The sequence below is a fragment of the Manacus candei genome, unplaced genomic scaffold, assembly GCF_025592945.1.
Source record: "Manacus candei isolate 608988 ecotype Guabito, Panama unplaced genomic scaffold, ASM2559294v1 h1tg000018l, whole genome shotgun sequence".
Classification (NCBI taxonomy): Eukaryota; Metazoa; Chordata; class Aves; order Passeriformes; family Pipridae; genus Manacus; species Manacus candei.
In genome coordinates this window covers 21,469,278-21,489,138 of record NW_026138066.1, presented here as the reverse complement: position 1 = coordinate 21,489,138, position 19,861 = coordinate 21,469,278, and the positions used below count along the sequence as shown (strand labels likewise).

General features: G+C 37.9%; 1 protein-coding gene across 4 annotated transcripts in view; it reads left to right on the top strand.

The window, feature by feature from the left end:
- The window catches only part of PIK3C2G (phosphatidylinositol-4-phosphate 3-kinase catalytic subunit type 2 gamma), a 206,915-nt gene that overhangs the window by 64,131 nt on the left and 122,923 nt on the right, over positions 1-19,861 (top strand). For all 4 annotated transcript variants that reach the window (XM_051784414.1, XM_051784415.1, XM_051784417.1 and 1 more), the window contains 3 exons: positions 4,404-4,535; positions 12,139-12,250; positions 14,534-14,664. In XM_051784414.1, the coding sequence (XP_051640374.1) occupies positions 4,404-4,535; positions 12,139-12,250; positions 14,534-14,664 (375 nt within the window). The remainder of the gene's footprint in view (positions 1-4,403; positions 4,536-12,138; positions 12,251-14,533; positions 14,665-19,861) is intronic.

The window sequence follows — 19,861 nt, the reverse complement described above, 5'->3', positions numbered from 1 at the left end:
ATTCCATCCAAATGCTTCTTGGAAAAAGAAGCAGTTAAGTATGGACACCAAATTCTTTCATAGGTCACAGATGCTTTAAGGGGCTCTTGACATCAGAAACAAGATCTAGAGGTGTATATAATAATATTAGTTTGTAAGAGCACCTTTTTACTTTTTATTGTTGCTTAAGTTTCAAAAATAATTTTCAAAATCCATTTCTAATAGATTCCAAAGTAAAACCTCCCAAGTTTATATCTGTCTGGCAGGCTTTTCAGCCATTAAAGGTGTTCACATATTTTCCACCTCAAACCTAATGGCCTACATTTTTTTAAGACTCAAAATGTGAGGGAAGGTTTGTTGAGCCTAATGTCCTGAGATCCAGAAACACAGGCTGAGAATCCAGGGAGCCGGATATGCTTATTTTTGTATGTTTTACCTTGTGTCCAGAACTGAGTTTTGTGAACAGATGCTATTTTGAGTCAAAATGCAGATGTCAGATGAGTATTTTAAATCAGCTAACAGTGTCAAACTGAAAGAGAGTAGAATTAGATTAGATGTCAGTAGGAAATTCTTTACTGTGAGGGTGATGAGGCTCTGGCACAGGTTGCCCAGAGAAGCTGTGGCTGCCCCATCCCTGGAAGTGTTCAAGGCCAGGTTGGACAGGGCTCCAAGGAACCTGGTCTGGTGGAAGGTGTCCCTGCCCATGGCCAATGGTCTTTAGGGTCCCTTCCAACCCAAACCATTCTTGATTCTATGCACAGTGAAGGAAATATTTATGTTGGTTTTAATTTACTTTAAATATTAAATGCTTGTCACAATTCTATAATATGACAATGTGGTTCTTTGCTATTTGTGCTGCTAACCCTCTAAGAAAGATTAAAAAAGCAGCACTAAACTAAACAGAATAATCAGTATATTTACAATATTTTGACATACACAGAGAGAAAGAACAGTATAGGTTATCACTGAAGGTGCAGTGTGCCTAGTTGGCATAATTTAAAACATGTAGGAACAGGCTGTTTTTTCTTTCCTAAAATAAATAGATGTATGCAAACACTAATTAATACTTTTTTGCAAGAATTCAAGCTGAAATTGGTTAAAAAAGTAGAGTATTTTAATGAAGTAGGTATTACTGAAATTGTTTTTCCATGTCATACGGTGATAGGAAGTCTGTATCACTCAAAACTCTAACCAAGCTGTGTTCACTGTTTGTTATCTTTTGGTTGTAATTTCACCTTTTTTGAAACAGAAGGGAATATGTTTGCATAAAAAGTTTACAGAGGAGACAATGTCTTTATTGTGAAGTTTCTTGCTGCTTTGATTCTAACCTATGTACTATTTTCTGTTGATAACAGCTGTTGAAAATACATGTGGTAAAAGGTCATCAGGAAGAGCTTCTATTACATTAGGAAGTCAGATATTTTCTATATAGCTAGGAATCAGGCCAAAAAAGAAAACTAGCTAATTCAAAATGAATCCTGATCTGAGATTAAGGTTGATTTGAACAGAGGAGAAAAAATACGGAGAGTAGTGTTTGGGTGATTAGGAATCTAGGCAGGGAGCTTCTACCAAAGTCAAGGCTTGCTTTATTTGCTGATTTTCATGTATTTAGTTTCTGTTTTCAAGTGCTTCAACCAGTTATCACCTGAACCTTAAGTTGATAGGTTTTTATGTATAAACATGAGCTTCTGTTAAAGTCTGTTACCACATTCAGTCCTTCCCAGAATGTTCTTGGGAATGATGGGTATCATTTGCTATGTACAGAGGTTGCCTTGTTCAGTGTTTCTTCTGTCTGTACTTTTTTAAGAGTATGCTTTTGCTTTAGAACTTGTGTATTGTCTTTGAAAAGTGTTATTGTCTCCATGGTGCAGAGTTTGAACAGACTAATACTATTTAGCCCATAATGTGTAAAGTCCAGAAGTTGCCCTCTTATTTTCTCAGCAGTTTCATTTTTCACTGACTGAGACTCTTATATTATCTTCTGTCTCTTCTCTTAGCTGGTTGCTCTTAATATATTTATTCCACCTTTTCCATCCTCCGTAATTTATGTTAAACCTGCAGACATGAGGTATGGAATTAACGTTAAGCCCATCATTCATCACCTCAGATACTTTCTTGGCACTGGCTTTCCCTCTTCTCCATGTTTTATTTGGCTTGTCTGTTTTGTTTACACTCAGGGCACAGCCTGGGTTGCCCCAGAGCTCTTCTGTGTTGAGTGCTTTTATGATATTAGGCCCTTGGCTTTGAATTAAGCTGTATAACTTTATCTAATATCTGTGAATAGCACCTTCTCAGCAAGCAGCTTCTTTGTTCTTCTCAACTACTGTTGAAATTGTTCACCCACAGGGTGTCTTATATCTGGCCAGTGTTCCATTTCCTCTTTCTTCTTCTTAGTCATCTGTCTGACTCAGCCTCATACAGTCAGAAAGGATGAGACAACTGGGTAAGTTAAGATATGTATTAATCAAAGTTCTAAAAGCAATAGAGATATTCCCCTACCTTGTGCATCACATGTCACTGGAAGGGAAATGTTAGTCCTCTTTGGCTCATACTTTAACTCTTGGGATGTGTAACTTGCTATAGTTTCCAGGTTCTTTTCCTGCTGGAATTAGTGCTGTATAATGTGTCCTGGGGAAACTCTGGCAATCATTTGCTTTCTTCAAATTGTGAGGGTTTTTTCACTGCCCCAGGTCCACTAGGAGCGTTAACAACTGTCTGTATCATAAAATGAGTGTCTTGATTTCTTTTTTTTTGGTCTCTTCACAGCATGGGTGATGCTTTTAAGTGCAGCTCTTTGTCAAACATTTTTGTGTTACAAGGGCAGTGTTGTTGGCCTGTCAGTGAAAGAGGCAGAACAAGCCATCTCTAGCATGTGAAGCAGTTGTTTCCCAATAATTGTTTCTAACTATGAGTAAGGAAGAGGGCATGAGACAGGGAAAGCAAAATTGAAAGCTGTAAACAGGGACACGTGGGACCACAGTTGAGAATTGCTTCTCAATTCGGTCCCTGTTAATCAGGAGTGGGAAGTGGCTGTCTTGCTTTGTTATTCAAAGAGAGAGGTATGCAAATTTGCATAATTTCCAAATGTTTAGGATTGATCATCTGAAATTTTGACACTAATGCTAATGTGGAGTACTTCAGAATTTCAGCTGAAAACCATCTACTTTCTTTCAGTGGCTCCTCAGTACACTCAAGGAAACTTTCTCAAATTCTGTAGAAATCTGACAGATTTGGAAGCAATCTGCCAGATAGGAGCAAAATCTTATGCTAATTTTACCTTATACTGTTACCATGTATCATAAGTGCTATATTTTTCAGGTTACTATGCTTTTAAAATACAGTTTCTACTTCTGCTTGCTGTTTGAGTATGACTATACCTTTGACAAAATGCTGAGAGTTGCATTGCTCTGACAGTGTATGTTATTTAAATTTATCTTCTGGTTTGTTTTTTTAATCTCCATTATGCAGATCTTCTGTTTTCTTAATGATTATGTTGTCAATGTGGAATAATTCTTTTAGCCTCTAGCTCCTTATATTGATTTTGTTTATACAGAAACAGTGTAATTAATTTTCCTTTCCACTTGAGAAATTTAAGCTTGCACTGAGTATACACGAAAAAATGCTAGAAATGCACTGTCCACCATATACAATCTTTTCAGAAAAAAGAAAATACAAACCTGCAGATGTCTGGGTAATTCCATGCATGATTTATCCATACAGCATGAAAGTATCTGATTTATTAGAATTATTCTAAGTTACGAATTTAAATCAATTTTTATAAACTGTATAAACAAATGGAATGACCAGCCAAGTTTGCTAATGGTCAATACAAGGTGGAGATGAATATTGATAAAAATGATTTTTTTCACTAAAAAATGTGAATTGCTCATTGCTGTTAAGACAAAATCTGTCTATAAATTATGATTGGGAAATATCACACCACTAAAGCACACCTGAACAAGAGACTTATTATCATACTCTACTCAGAAGCAACATTTATTTTTTCTAAGTGATGTTTTCCTCTAAAGACACAAGACAGCAAATAACTAACTATTGGTTTACAATTCACTCCTAGGGGTTTATTTATTCTGAAATAGCCTTTCATTAATAAGGTAATATTTAAAACAAAGGTTAACTAAGCTTTTCCTGCCTTTGTCAGCTCTGGTGGTTACCACTGAAGTGAATGAGTTTTTATCTGCCTCTTCTCAAGTACTGGGACTCAAGTTAATGGGTGAAAATACTCCTCAATGTATTGAAGGGATCTTTCAGTCACATTTTCCTTCAGAGTGTGACTCCTGTAATTTATAATTTGATATATGTTAGGGCATCTAGAAAAATGTAGAAAGAACTCACTTGTGGTAACAATGCTCAATTTTTATTAACTTTTATTTTTCTCTTTTCTGATTTATTTTTTTTTTTTTTAGAATCAACTTTCCTCTACGAATAAAGGCTCTTCCGAGGGAAACTATGCTGACAATAAAACTACTGGGAGTAAACAGTGCCTCTAAAAATACAGAAGTGCTTGCTTGGACATGCTCCCCATTGTATCCAAAAGAGTAAGTTCAGTCTTGTATGACAGCTTAAGACCATTCTTGAAAAGTATCACACTCAACTTGGGAGAAATATAAAAAGACAGAAATACTTATTTCAGGACATTGCAGTAATAAGACTGAGACAGTCACAGTAAACTGCTTTTGATGTCCCAGTAAGAGGCCCATCCATAAGCTTTTCTTTCTTTGCCTTACATTGTTTTTAAACTTGGCTTAGGTGACTGTTTAACACTTACAATAAAGTTCTGTAGGCATGTTGAAAGGCCTTGCTGAACCCTCTCCTGTAGCTTTGCAAAATCCTTTTCAGCCCAGCCTCTTGTTCACAATGGTTGGTGGGTTTTTTTCTATTCTCACATTCATTCTGCTTAAATTGGGACAGTTAGTGATGACCACAATGAGCACCTTTCCCTCTCCACACCACTTTAGAAGCTTTCTCCTTTTTTTTTAACCTCTTCTTTCTACACAGTACACAATGTAACAATACTTTAAAGGTACTTGTAGCTTTGAACTTCTCTGCAGTGATGTGTAGAAACTAAGGTAAATTTTCTGCAGTGTTCTAAATATATTTTAGTAACACTGTGACATCTGAATTTAGATCAAGTCTTTACAATGATACGAAAATTTTTATTTAGTAGCCCATAGCCCTGCATACCCTCTGAGCAATAGATGGGTACATCCAACACATACAAGTCCCTTCATTAGCATCCATCTGTAAGCTATAGCTCTTTCCTTATACTGAGACATCTTGGTCTACTTCTCTATGTCATGGCAATCACCACTTAAAGCAAAAAAAAACAAATAAAATATCTCATTGCACATGTGAATTTGCCACGTTTGAAAGACCTCGTGTTTCACCGAACTTTGAAGCTTGAGAGGCTTAGAAAATAGGTTGGACTGGGCTAGAGGCTTTTTCCATGTTTTTAGAGAAAATTCAGTTACTCTGCTCTTTTCTGACTTGGTGATTAGAGCAGTTGGCTCGAAGGAAGGAAAGAAACATGAATCTCTGCTCCAAGGATTGCTTGGGCAATTTATTCAATTACTTTTCGTAGTTAGCTTCCAGAAGAGCACATCACTCATTCTTTGACTGTGTAGGTCTTTTTAAGCAAAACATGCAATATGTATATTTTGAGTATTTCTACCATCCTGGCGTTTAGGGTGAAATAGAGGGAGAATCTCTTTCTTGGAATCTCTCTTTCTTGGCTGGGAATCTAAATTGAGATGAAGAGTTAAGTTGTCCTTATCCCTGGCAAGCTGATATGTGCTGAGTACATTCATTCAAAAGCAGAGCATTAGGCATGATAATGGGGGGACACTTATTCCATTTACCTCCAGCAGTGCCTGTGTGGGGATCCTCTTCTTGAGGACCTGTGTTGTTCTAGAGATTTTCTTATTTTTCAGCATTCTAGTCCAAAAGTAATGATTTTTGGAAGTCCTGAAAACCCTCGGCAACCTGTGATTTTTTTTTTTTTAATGTATACCATCAAAGCAAGCATGTTGATTTTTGTTGAGGAGATCTCCAAATCACCCAGACAGTTTCAAAGATTTTACTGAAAAATGGCTCCATTCTTTCCTGGTACACACAATGAGCACAATGAAGGGGATAGAGGGCTACTTTCCCTGCATTTTCTATGTAATTGTAGAGATCATTGCTGCAATGACCCCTCAAAGCAGAAATGAAGGGTGAGTTGTTGGGGAGGAATGATTTAGGAATAGCATGTTCAACACCCCCTAATCTGATAGCTGTGTCATTTGCAATTATAGTAATTACTAACACAAAGAAGCCTAAATGCTTTTTCCTCTTTTAGCCAACCACAGCTCCACAGAATTATTCTTTCACCATGATTTCAATTGATAGACTGATTGGTTTAAAAATAAGAGTTGCCCTGAGAGTCCCCTTGCTGCTGGAATGCAACTAAACTGCAAGACTTATTTCAAAAAAGTACTTCCAAACTTGAAAGTATGTACCAAGAAAAGATTTGTACCTGTAGTGTCATGCTAATATGTCAAGAACACCTTGTATTACTGCAAAGATTATTGTATTAGGGTCTCTAAATAACAAACTCTGTTAATGTATATAAAGAGATTAAAGAAATCTGACCAGAAAATCTTTGACAAAACATTTCTAGCTTGGAAAATACCACTTTCTCAAAAGAGAACATTTCTCAGAGGTGAATGTGAGTTCTATGAAAGTCCTAACATTCTCATGTCCAGGATTTAATTTACTGGGGAAAGGACAGAAGTAAGCTCTTTGAAGAAGCCAGGAGCCCTGAGGTATTTACCTGGGTCATCAAACGTTCTTGTTCAAATCCTTGTCTCAGTTGGTCCCTTCTCAGGGTCAGGGAAGATAAGGACAGAGTGTGGCCCCTCTTTCTCCATTCAGATGCTTGTTTAAAAATAAAAAAAAGCCAGATTGTTTTGTTAAATATTGGAAAAGTACAATAAATGTCAAACATTTTTAAAATACAGTTCTTCATTTGTGTCCCTTTATATCTTCTGATTGAAAACACAGGAATTCAATCAAGCTCATTGTGGCTTATGTTGAAGGGAGAAGGGAAAAAGGACCAGTTTTGGGTTATTGCCAGATATTACTTAGGAATCTTGATCTGCTAGTGAGTTTATTTTAAAAGATTCTGAATTTACTCATCTCTGTAAATTTTATACCTGTTTTCCAAAGTGATTATTGTCATTGTATGGTCACTTCTGTCCTTCGTATTTTAATTCTTTATGTTTAGTTTGAACTGAAGATTAAGAAAACATGAACATATTTTAACATATAAAGTATACAAATTCTATTCTTCTCTTTCAAGAAGTGTGAAGGTTCTCATGCTGTTGAGCAAGACCATGTCAAAGTCTCTTGCCAGATTAAAGGTCTGTAGTTATTTTCTGAGATTTTAGCACTGCAGTTCTCCTCTAAAAATATACTGAGCAGACTGTATGAGAAATATATATACATTTATAAAGAAGTAAAATGTAGATCTTTATTTAAAGTATATTATTTTTATTTTTTTATTACAATCTCTTCCTACCTAGCCCATTTTGAAACCACACAATACCTAAAAATTTTCTCAAACATTTGACCTATTTTAGGATTGTTGTTGTTGATAAACACTTGTCAGTGAACAGATGATTAGTAAATTTCAAATTTGCCTAATTTTAATTACTTCCTGAACTCTAATTCTGTCAGTTTTCTTGCAGTGTGCAGATTTATCACATAACTGGCTGCTGGATATGAAGTCTTTACCAAACATGTGTTGGGATTAATGCTATCAACTTTGGATGTTTCTGTACAAATAGTTTCACTCTTTCCAGAAGTTACTTCCTACAAATATTCTCCAGTGGTTGCCTAAATGTACTTATTTACCTGAAAGTTATTGCTTGTAAACTTAAACTTTACATTTTTGAGGAAAAATTTAGGAATTTAGGAAGTAATCAGGAATGTAACTGCGAATTTGTTTTAAAAGTCTGAAATAATCTGATAATTTTGTATTTGATCACCTACAAACTTAAGGAAGTTATTTAAACTGGAAGCTGTGGGGATGGAAGTTATGGCCCTTACAAATGTCTGTAGGACAGTTAGCGTTACTTTTCAGTTGAAAATTTTATCTCTATTTTGAATTTTCTAGGGCTCTGTAGTATTTCTAATTGTAATAAAGTAGTTATTTCACAGTGTCATTCCAATGCAGAATTAAGACTGCTTGGGTCATAAGCTACAGGGAGTTTTATATTTTAGGAGCTTTGGATTTAACCTCAACTCTGAATTTCTGAGACTTATAATGTCAGGTTTGGGGATAATTACGTTATTTTTGCACAGTACTTTGTCCTAATTTTCCTGGTATATCCAGCCTAAACAGTAACTCCAATGTTATATACATTTGGGAATGAACACGGTAATAATGAGTGCAGCTGACAACTTGTCCAGTAGGTGAGCCTCCATATCTGCATTTCTCAGCCTTATCAAGTAGCTGACTTCAGTCAGATAGCAGCCCTAAATCATTGCCAATAGAGCCCTTGATGGTGCTTCTGTAACAAGAAGTCTTACCAGGCACAAGAGGCAGTTCAAAAAGTGTTTGCGAGGCTGTGTGTCAACTTTCCCTTCCTTCACATCAGAAACTCTGTTTGTCTCTTGGGCTGAAGAGTTTAGTGATCCAGAGCTAATTAACCATCCATCACTTGGGGCAGTTTTGGAGTTGCAATGTCCCCCATAGTGCCCACTGCTCTGACTCCACTGACTCCAACACCACAGTTTATTTTGAACTGGTATTTCCAAATCAAGACAGAGCAGGCAACAAAACTTTTCTCTTGCAGAGCGTGGGGAGGGAAGGCTGCCATGTGACTTCAGGATACAAGTTGACTTTGTTAAGTATGGATACCTTGAGCTGCCTTTTAATAATAGTGTCCTCTTCTGTGATAAGATGGGAAGTTTATTTTATCTCTGGTAATAAACAGGAGCTGAGGATCTGTGTAATTCCAGGGCTTTCCATCTGCCCTGGTTATGCAGGAGCATATAAAAAAGTAAATGGTAGTAGGTGCATTTGATTATTCACCTTCTGATATGGCTGTGATCACTACACAGTCTTTAGATGGCTGTTGTCACTGGCCTCACCTTACAGATGGGCAGACTGGCAGGCAGAATAGGAGTGGCCTGCCTGTCATCAGCACAACCAGGTGGCAGAGAGAGGAATCTGTCCATTCAGGAAAGGTTATCATGCTCATGATGATGGTTCCTTCCTTTTCAGATGGATGCTGCACACTCTCCTGCTTCTTTTTCTAAAAATAATGATGAAAAATATTGACTGTGCAGTGTGTACAGTGCCCAAGAGATTGCTAGGGAAAGCTGTGCTTCAGAAACATACACCAAAATTCCCAGCTGATGTGATCTTTTAAAAAATGCCTCCTGTGTGTTTACAATCTAGCTTTAGCCCAAAGAGTGACTTACTGATGGAAGATGCATAAATTGCTCACTTATTTCTAACTGTATAAATTAGGCTGCTTTATATACAAGGCATTAATGTGTCTCATAAAATTCATTTTTTCTTAGGAGATGTTATTTCCACGCTGTGGAGGTGGCTTAACATCTTTGGTTTTACTAACAGTCCTGTAATCTGCTTTAATCTATGAAATTGTCTCAGTCCAGCAAAGGCACATTGCTTTATTTACTGTGTCTCCAGTTGAGGCCCTGAGAAGCCCATCTGATGATTTTTCCCTATCTTCCTGGATGATCTTTAGCCAAATTAGTACTGGGTGTAAATGAGTTGAAATAATGAGCTCAGAAAATGTCTCAAACACATCTATGGTACCTCTGAGGTCTGTGCTACTTCTTGTTTTTGTCTACACAGGTTTTCCTTGAAAAAAACCCCACTGTATGGCTTCTTCTTTAAAGCCCCCATAGTTTTAGAGCACAATATGAAAGTGATTAGCAGTAATGAGAGCTCAGAAGGATAATTTAGTCTTCATGTTCATTTGTTCTAAGCTACTCCTCTCCCTTCTAACAAAAGTGCCAATTAGTTCACATGATGTAAATCTTTGTCAACAAAGGAATGGTTGAAGAGATGCCACTCATTTATTAAAGGTCAGCTGAGTACACATCACAGGAAAACAACTTTGAATCACTGTTGATCATTTCCACATTCACATCAATTACCTAAATGAGAAAGACTTCATATAACACAACTGCTGCTTTCCCTCAAGTGCTCTCTTGTTCACATCACAGCTCTTTCTGCCTCCATTCTCCTGTAAATGTACCTACAGCTGCAAAAGAAACTTCAGAAAATGGTTGTCTTTAATCCTCCTGAGTTGTTCTCTCACAATAAAATGAAATGTTTGCACCAACATGAACAGCTTGAGAGGTGAAAAAGAAAAATTAGTCCTGAATTACGTTTATACTAATTTATGTTGACTATAACAATGACTTTGTGGGAGTTTCTTAGACCTTCCTCAGGTGACTTTAAGCAATTTATTTCAGTTTGCAATTCAAGAGGTACTTTCATACAGCAACATTTGCAAACTCATGCTAGAATCAAATAGTTTATCAGGATTCTCTTGTAGCTGTAATGTCCTCCTTTTAGGTAAAAGCTGGACATTCAAACCTCACTTATCTGACTGGCTCTTTCTGCTGCAAGGGGCAAAAGGATATCTAGTGCATTTCTCAATTTTTTTGACTGAGCAGTGTTTGAAAAGATATTAATAAAAATTATTTGTCAGTAAAAGCAGAGACACTGAACGTAATCAAATTTCTGACCTCACTAATCATTAAGATCCAGCCTCACCTCGAATATTATGGCAGTTTTGGTCACCAGAATATAAGAAAGATATTAAGCTCTTAGACAGTGTCCAAGGGAGGGCTACAAAGATGGTGAAAGGCCCTGAGGGGAAGCCATATGAGGAGCAGCTGAGGGCACTTGGTCTGTTCAACCTGTCGGAGACTGAGGGGAGATCTCACTGCAGTTACAACTTCCTCAGGAGGGGAAGAGGAGGGGCAGACAATGGTCTCTTCTCTGTGGTGACCAGTGACAGGACCCGAGGGAATGGCCTGGAGTTGTGTCAGGGGTGGTTTAGGTGGAACATTAGAGAAAGGTTCTTCCCCCAGAGGGTGGTTGGATACTGCACCAGGGTCCCCAGAGAAGTGGTCACAGCACCAAGCCTGACAGAGTCCAAGAAATGTTTGGACAACACTCAGGCACATGGTGTGACTCTTGGGGATGATCCTGTGCAGGGCCAGGAGTCAGACTCGATGATCCTTGTTTCTCCCTTCCAAGTCAGCATACTCGGTGTTTCTGTGAAATGAAAGGTTAAATCCAGAGCAGTATATCTTTATTCAGGTACTACATTCTTAATTTGAGTCGATTGGTTATGCTTAGAGTTTTCACCCAAACTTTCTGATTTTATTCAAGTCCTCTAGACTGAGTTGTGTTGACATGCCAAATCATGCTGGTTTTCTTATCTGCAGGCCACATGCATGCCTGTTTTGCTGATAAGACTTTCTTGTATGTGTAGTGCTCAGACTGGTACTTCAGACCATAATCTTTCATCTGTCCAAAAACCATATGTGGTATATGTGGTACAAACTATCCCACTCGAATTTCTTTCAGCTCTTTGGAGACTCTGATATCATACTCCCTCCTCCCTGTCATCTGAACATAAAATCAGCAAGGATCCTTCATGGTTGCAGTAGATTACCATGAGTTTCTTCTTTTTGTGGAATAAATGTTTGCTGCCCTCTGCTTTTTACACTGTGTTGACACTTCACAGTCTCTAACATATTTGTCCTCAAAATTAAATCTTGGGATAGAAATTACATAGATATAGTATTATCCTTATTTTACATCTAGCTTGAAGGGCAATGTCTGTCACATAAGAAATCAGTGGTAAAGTGCAGAGCTGGCTTAGAATGTCTTGGGAATGTGATTTGTGTCACGAACCCTGCAAATGCACAGAGAGCAGTGAGACCACCAGGATGCAACCTCTCCTGGTCGAGGCCAGATTTGTACTAGTCACATAAAGAGAAAAGGTTTGTTCTCCTTTTGCTTGTCTTTTAAGCTCTCCAGTTCCACGTCCTTTGATGTAATTTCAGTAAAACCTGTTGGCCTGTTTCCCTCTGTGTTTATGGCAGGCGGCTCGTTCACGGCACTGTTCTGCTCAGCATGAGGCTGTGCAGCACACCCACAGCAGTGATCACCCCGGGCATCTGCAGCACCAGCACACCAACCTCGGTCACACTGCAGGTAAGAAAGCCAGAAAGCAAAGCAAAGGGTTGTTTTCTAACAAAGTGCAAAAAAGCAGGTTTTCAAGGCCACACAAAGAAAGTGTGTTAATCTTCAGGGTGACAGTCTGTAATTCTGTGCAGTGGCAAATATGTCTGATGCTTTCCATACCAAATAACCACTTCTGAGGGCTGGAGAAAGTTTTTGTAGGGTAATTTTTGTTGCTGTCATTTTGGTTCCAAAAATACTTTTGACACAGGTTAGTGAGCCGGTACCTGAATGTTTTGATTCCCAAAATACTTCTGACACAAATAAAGGACTTGGTACCTGACTTACAGCTGCCTTGTCAAATCTGAGCTTTTGTTCTGATGCTATTGAATTGTGTGCCATTGTGAGTGTAACACACAGCTTACAATAAGACTGAGTAGCATAAAGGAAAGTGGCTACAAGCAGCTGTTAATAGGTATTAGTGTAGCTCTCCTTGATGACTACATGCTGAGCACAGAATCACAGAATCATTGAAGCTGGAAAAAACCTTCAGGATCAAGTTCAGCCTTTGACTGATCACCACCTTTGTCAGCCAAATCATGGCACTAAGTGCCATATCCAGCCACTTCTTGAACACCTCTGGGATGATGACTCCACCACCTCCATGGGCAGCCCATTCCAATGCTTGACAACACTTTCCGTAAAGAAATTCCTCCTCATGTCCAACCTGAACCTCCCCAGGTGCAGTTTAAGGCTTCTTGTCCTATCTCTGGTTGCCTGGGACCAGAGATTGACCCCAACCTGGGTCTCCCCTGAGCCTCCTCTTCTCCAGGTTGAACACCCCCAACTCCCTCAGCCACCCCTCATATGATTTAATCTGTAGACTCTTCACCAACTCCATTGCCCTTCTCTGGACACACTCCAGCACCTCAATGTCTTTTTTGTACTGAGGGACCCAGAACTAAAAATAGAGTTTGAGGTGTGACCTCACCAGTGCCGAGTACAGGGGGACAATCATTGCCCTGGTCAAAGTTCTCACTCATTCTGGGCAGAATGGTGCTCCCAGTATTGAAAATACATTAAGTCTGCATGATGGTTTTGCCACCTTTCCAGGTTAAGTTAGCAACTGGATATTTAAAGGGCAAAAGCAATTGTTTTCTGTATTGAAAAGCTGAATATCTTTTAGCAAATTACATGTAGAAGCAGATAATACAGATAAAAAAGCCTGGCCTAAGAACAGCCCAGTTTTAACAGACAAGTAAATGGGAATTTTTTAGTCTGAGGAGTTCAGTCAAAGACCATGCCTTAAAATAGCTCCCCCTATTAATAATAAAGGGATGTTGAGAAAGTAAATGGCTATTAATTTATAATCTCTCTCTACTGAAAAAAATGGAACAGGATCTCTCATTTTCAGTTACTCCCATGCATGTGGCAGTATCACCATTTGGGAACATGCTGGAAATGTCATAAAGATAGATTTTCATAGAATGAATAACTTGGGTTGGAAGGGACCTTAAAGATGATCTGGTTTTCTGATATGACTGTTTTGTAGGGAATAACTTTTTTAACCTTTAGAAGAGTGTTGCGTATTAAATACATATATTAAAAATAGATATAGATAAGAGATGGTAGCGAGCATTAATAAACCAAAAAAAGATGCAAATTGAGCTGATGTTTGAAGAAGAACCTGAGTTTTCAGACAAGTATGTACTCAGACTATCAAGTACTTCAAGCATTGTAATTTTGGTTGAATGTTTACTTTCTCTGCATCTAAAAAACATTATCCTAAATTTCTGACGCCACATGTAAATGTAAAGAATGAAAAATTGGTAGATATTCTACGGTATGTATGAAATTGAACATCCAGAAATGATAATAGAATCATAAGTAAACCTACTTAAAAAAAAAAAAAACCAAAAAAACCCACAAAAAAACCCCAAATCTACATTAGTGAAAGTTTCCCACTTAAAAACCATCCCATTAAAAACCAGGAAAGGAGGAGAAAAGGAAAAGGTTGCTTCAGCTTTGTGTCTGTGCAGTTCTAATAAAATTGAAATACACTAGATGAATTTCTCTCAGGAAAGTTAGCTTCCACTGATTTCTGCAGACTGAATTTCTCACCAAAACATTTAAGTAACATATTACATACAGTGAGCATCCCCAAATAATTATCCTTTCTTCTTTCTGTCCTATTTTGTATACTTACCATACAAATCCAAGATAACATTTATTGACAGTTGTATCTGACAATACATATTGCTAAAATAATTTCTACCTTTTTTCTCATCTTTCTTTTTTTTTTTTCTTTTAATAAAGATTGACTTTCCAGAAACTAATCTGGAGTTCATTAAACCTGAACCTGAAGAAAGAAGAGGTGGTCTTGAAGAGCCAACCCAAGGGTGCCTGAAGCACATTGCAAGGCTTTCTCAGATTCATTCTCTCTTGCTGTAAGTTGTACCCAGGTAGCCCTGCTCATTCTTAGGTGTATCCAATTCTTGAAAAACAAAATTTTCCTCTGGAGGAGCCAAGCTTGACTGATGTGAGAACTAACACCTCTAAATCAGAGAATATATCACAGCAAAGCCTAATAGGCCCCTGGAGGTGGCTGTGTGTTTTACCAGTTTAGAAAAGGATTGTTTTTCTCTTTCTATTACTGTATCTTTTCATGTCTTTGAAGTGAGAAACTAATTTTTGGTTCAAAAAATAAGATTTTCAGGTGATGCAGTTACATCTATATCAGTATCAGCAAGAACACCTTTGGGTTCAATGGAAATCAACCTCTCAGTTATTATACATTCAGACTTCAGATATAGTAGTTAAATGGCATTTGAAAAATCTGTTTCAAGTTATAAGCAAGGAAAGAAGTATGTAAAGTTTAGCTTTCACAGAAGGTGAAACAAAACACACTGTATATACTGAGGCAGATTAGTATGCTCAGCTATGTGCATGTTATACTACCAATTAGGATTATGTACTGCATAAAATAATTTTGGGTATAATCAGAGGGGAATTTGGTGCTTACAGAGAGACATTTTACTAATGACAGTTAATTGTGTGAATTAATCCTCCATCAAAGGTCAAAAGGTGCATTAATTGTGCAATAAATAAATAACCTAGAGTCAGTTCAGCCCTCTCAGTGTGATACAATGTATCTTTTAAGAAGACTTTTCTTTTCTGATTTCTATGTTGATGGCTTGGAGTTTTTAAAATCTTTTTTTTTTTTTAAAGACAAATTTACTGTTGTATTTGATATTTATCTCAGCTTCTAAAAAGACAGGATGAAATGTGAAATTATTAATCATGGGATCTGTGATTTGAGTTTTTTTATTTTATTTTGAAATTTGAATGGGATGTCAGTATTTTATTGTGGGTGACCATGGTGCCACGACACTGACAAGGTGCCAGCAAAATTTCCAGCTGCAAGATATGCTCCAGAGTGATTTTGGGAACTTCAAACCAGTGCTTCTGATCTCTATTCATGGTGAAATGGTGGGTTCAGTAAGAAGGAATAAGATCATTAAGAATTTAGCTAAGTATGAAGGAATTTGTCAGGAAAGAACCAGTGTGGCTTCTGTGGATAGAAATCCTGCCTCATCAAAGTGTTGCTGTCCTAGGAGGTTGTCAGTGAGTTCATGGATATTGGGGGGTTGGTGAACATAAGACATTTGGATGTTCAAAAAACAGCTTGTGAAAGAAATTATTTTGCCATGTGTTTAGAAGGAAACTGGCTAAAGGCAAAGATAGAATGTTTAAAACAGGATTTTCAGAATGGGGGAATCACTAGCAGGGTCTTCCAGTGCTCAGGGTTGGGACCAGTTTTATTCAGTACCTTCATTGATGACAGGGTGAAAGAAGTGGGCAGGGAAATCTCTAGGTTTGCAGATGGTACTAAACTCTACCAGATTGCTATTGTGCAATGGAGGAAAGATCCAGAAGGACTTTACAAAATTGGTAAAAACATGGCCGATGAGCTTCAGTGTGGACAGATTTAAGGGGGTATATTTAAGGAAAAAATAGCTAAGCATGTTTATGTGACACTGTTCTCAGAACTGGCAATTAGAATGCAGGAAGTACATCTTGACATTACTTCTGATATTTCCCTGAACTCGTGAATGCAATGTACAGCAACACCTGAAAGTGCTAATAAAATATTGGGCATCATCAGGAAGGGTAAAGAAGGGACCAGTGTCTGCCATTTCACTGCTACCTAAAACCCTGTGCTGTATTTTGAGTATGCCGCATAGTTCTTGTCTCCCCAACTCAGGAAAGACACAGTAGATGTGGAAAATGTACAGAGAAGGGCAACTAAAATCATTAAAGGGATTAAGCAGCTGTTTGACCAAGAGAAGCTAAAAAGGTTGGGAGAAAAGACTAGAAGGTATCTGTGTGTGCATGATTAATTTTTATATAATCGTGATGGTGATAGACAAGGTGAATGCCTCATCAATTCCTACAATATTTGAACCAGGGACATTAAGTGAAACCAGGTAGGAAATCACTTGTCAATGGGAAGAAAATAATTTTGAAGTCAGTCAGTGGTGAGCTTTTAAAATCTACTGTCACAAAGCTGTGAAAGCAGACAATGTCATCACATTCATGAAGGCCATACACAAATTCATAGATAACAAGTTCATTCGATAGGTATAACAAGGAACAGGCAAGGGTAGACCCTATAGCATCCTTTTATGGGAATATGAAAGGAAGAGACCACTGAAAGTCACCAGTTTGGAGTTAAAGCTTTGATAAGTTCAGTAACAGATTCTTGGAGGAAAGAGAATGGTAGTCCAGTGTTTTTCCACTCTTAATTGTTTTCTGTTATCCTGTCTTGTAGGCAAAGCTAATCTACCAATTGAATCATGGAGGTAAAGGGCTTTGAATGAAACAATTACATTTTTTAGTACTTAGTGATCAAGGGGAATCTGTCAGCCTGCAATTTTTGTTTACCTTCCTCATTCATGAGACTTTCTTTAAAAAATTTGTAACATATCAGTATCCAAACACATTATGCCTATGATATCTAAAGATCTCCTCCTTTCTTTTTTCCATATGTCAAGAAAAAGAAAGGAATCTAGGTAGATTTTTAACCTTAAATATGATTTTGAGGTTTCTGTGGTCAGAAGACACAAGAAACCTTTCTCAGGCTGTTCATTCTACTGGAAGTGGAGGAAATATGTGAATGGATAGAAAATGTTCTTAGCCCAATGATAGAAAAGGAAGAAACAGTGGTTAAAAACAGACAGCTGCATGTTTGTCTTTGTTACAGGCTGTTGAATCCAGTTGTGCTATGAATGCAAGGCTGCTGTGGGAATGTGTCCCCAGGTTCAACCATCACAGAGGCAGATCATGTATTCCTGATAATATCAATAAATCAACAGAGTGAAAAGGCTGTACTTTACTGCCCAAACAGGGAACAATGCCACAAAACAGACAGCACAGACAGCCTGATTCTGTTCCTCCTCTCTGCCTGATCAGGATCCAAGTCTGCTGGTAGAATATGTACACATGCATATTTTATATATATATATATATATATATCTCATAAAAAGTATTGATTGTTCCAGTAGTTGGGCTTAGACAGTCTATACAGGAGCTGACCCCAGACTTTACTGCTCTCCCCAGCTGCTGACACCCAGGCATATGATCCTCCAAGGTTCCCAACCACACTCTGATTTTGTTGCTGGTGCTTGGACCTCTTCGTGTTACATGGACAAGGTATGCTCCAGTAGCTGGTCCAGACCTAAAGTCTTCCCAGTAGCTGAATCTCAGACTCCTGTGTCTCTGTTAGATAGCTCAGATCACTGGTCCCCATGGCAAACATCTCTTGGATGTTAATTAATGAAGATGTTCAGTGGGACTGAAGGCAATGAGCTTCACCACGTGGCTCTTGTGCTCCTCACAGCCCTACACTGTGTGATCTTTGGTGTCATCACCAAACCAGACAAGAGAGTGCCAAGAGGGGAATTTGTTGGTTACTGACAGCTGCTTTGGCTGAGTTCTGAAAACATTTCTGATGTGAGCCTCTGATTCCTTTCAGGATTACTGTGTTTGAAATACAAACCCTGGAAGACTAACCATCTGAGATGAAGGCTGCTCTTCCAACCTCATACAGCCCAGTATCCCAGTGTGAAGTGTGTGTTCCAGGGTAGGGATCAGAGACTGGTTTGGAGCTAGGAAGATGACAGTCTGGTTTCTACCATCTTTATTTTATCATTTTCCTTCTACCTTTTTCCTCTCTTTCAGCTTCCCTTTCACTTTTTGCCACTTTCCTGGTAAGAATCTAGTTTGCCTACAAGTGGTCACAAGAGTGCTTTTGCTGTGAGTTGTGATTAGAAAGGCTGCTTCCAGTTGGATGAATAGTGGAAGAGGTCTAAAAAACTGTGGTAATGGTGCACACTTTTCTAGGCTGTCCATGGCAGAGAAACTTCCAAGTGAAAATCAGTGCCAGGGGACAGAAATTTGTATTTTCTAGCTTTGCTTCTCCTTCCTCTTTTTGCCTTTTGTCTTATTCTGCTTTAGTACTGAACATGAACAACAAAGGAATCTCACATGCATTTAAACTCATTTTTTGCCATTTCCCCCCCCCAAAAAAAAAAGTAACAATTAATACCAGCTAACAAAGCTGTCACAGAAGCTGTTCTCTTCATTTAGCTAAAGAGATTAATGAAAACTTAAACTGAAAATTACTGAACTATTTAGGTTTTTTGGGGGTTTATTTGTGTTAAGCAGAAGGGTATATAGTTTAATCTAGATCTTATATGGAGAGAAATTTGGATATGACTCTACCTAAAAAACCATAAACTTCATTTTTATCAATAATGAGGGTTTATTAGCATCTTATCCCTGTTGAGCCAAAGAAATGTCCTTATTAGCATAACAATCTTCAGATGCTGTGTATGCAAAATACTTTTACCGTGTATTTTAAATGTCCTATTACATGTATATGTTAACTTTTGTTACAATTAAGAAGCTTAAATCAGAACCTAAATAACCCCTACCCCACCCAACCTTTAATTTCGTCTCTGATCTTTAAAGCATGGAAAGAGAAAATGACATTGCCTCTGGAGTAAAGTCAGAGGGAGAAACCTGTTGTTTAGAAAACATGATACAAGGATTGATTTCTTATCTCCCTTTGCAAGCTCAGTAGAAGCTTTATCTGCTTTAATCTGAACATCAGATTGTCTAGTTTGGAGAATGCTGTTTGAAAGCTTAAACCTCTGCTTAAAGTTAACATGTAAAAGAGGTCCTTTAGGTGAACTGCCCTGCAGAATACCATCCAAATACATAAGATAATCAAGAGAGGCAATGAAATCTTAGGCCTGCTTTTATCTTTTTCTGTGTGTGACTTCACACACTCACAAAGGCATTTATCTGTTGTCACTTTAGACAAGCTGTGAATTCTGAAGCTATTTCCTGAAGTGATTACTGAAATGATACTTTTCCTGAAATGATTACTGTAAGTCACAACAGAATTTGTATCACAGCTAGGTTCATTTCTGCATACATCTATAAGCTTATTTTCCTTAAGGGCAGAAATTAACATTCACTCTTGTTATAGTAAGAAACATGCCCATCCTTGTGCTGCTGCTCTCTCTTCCTAAACGTTTGGCAATTCAAAATGGCAAAGGAGAAAAGTTCTGTAGTGCA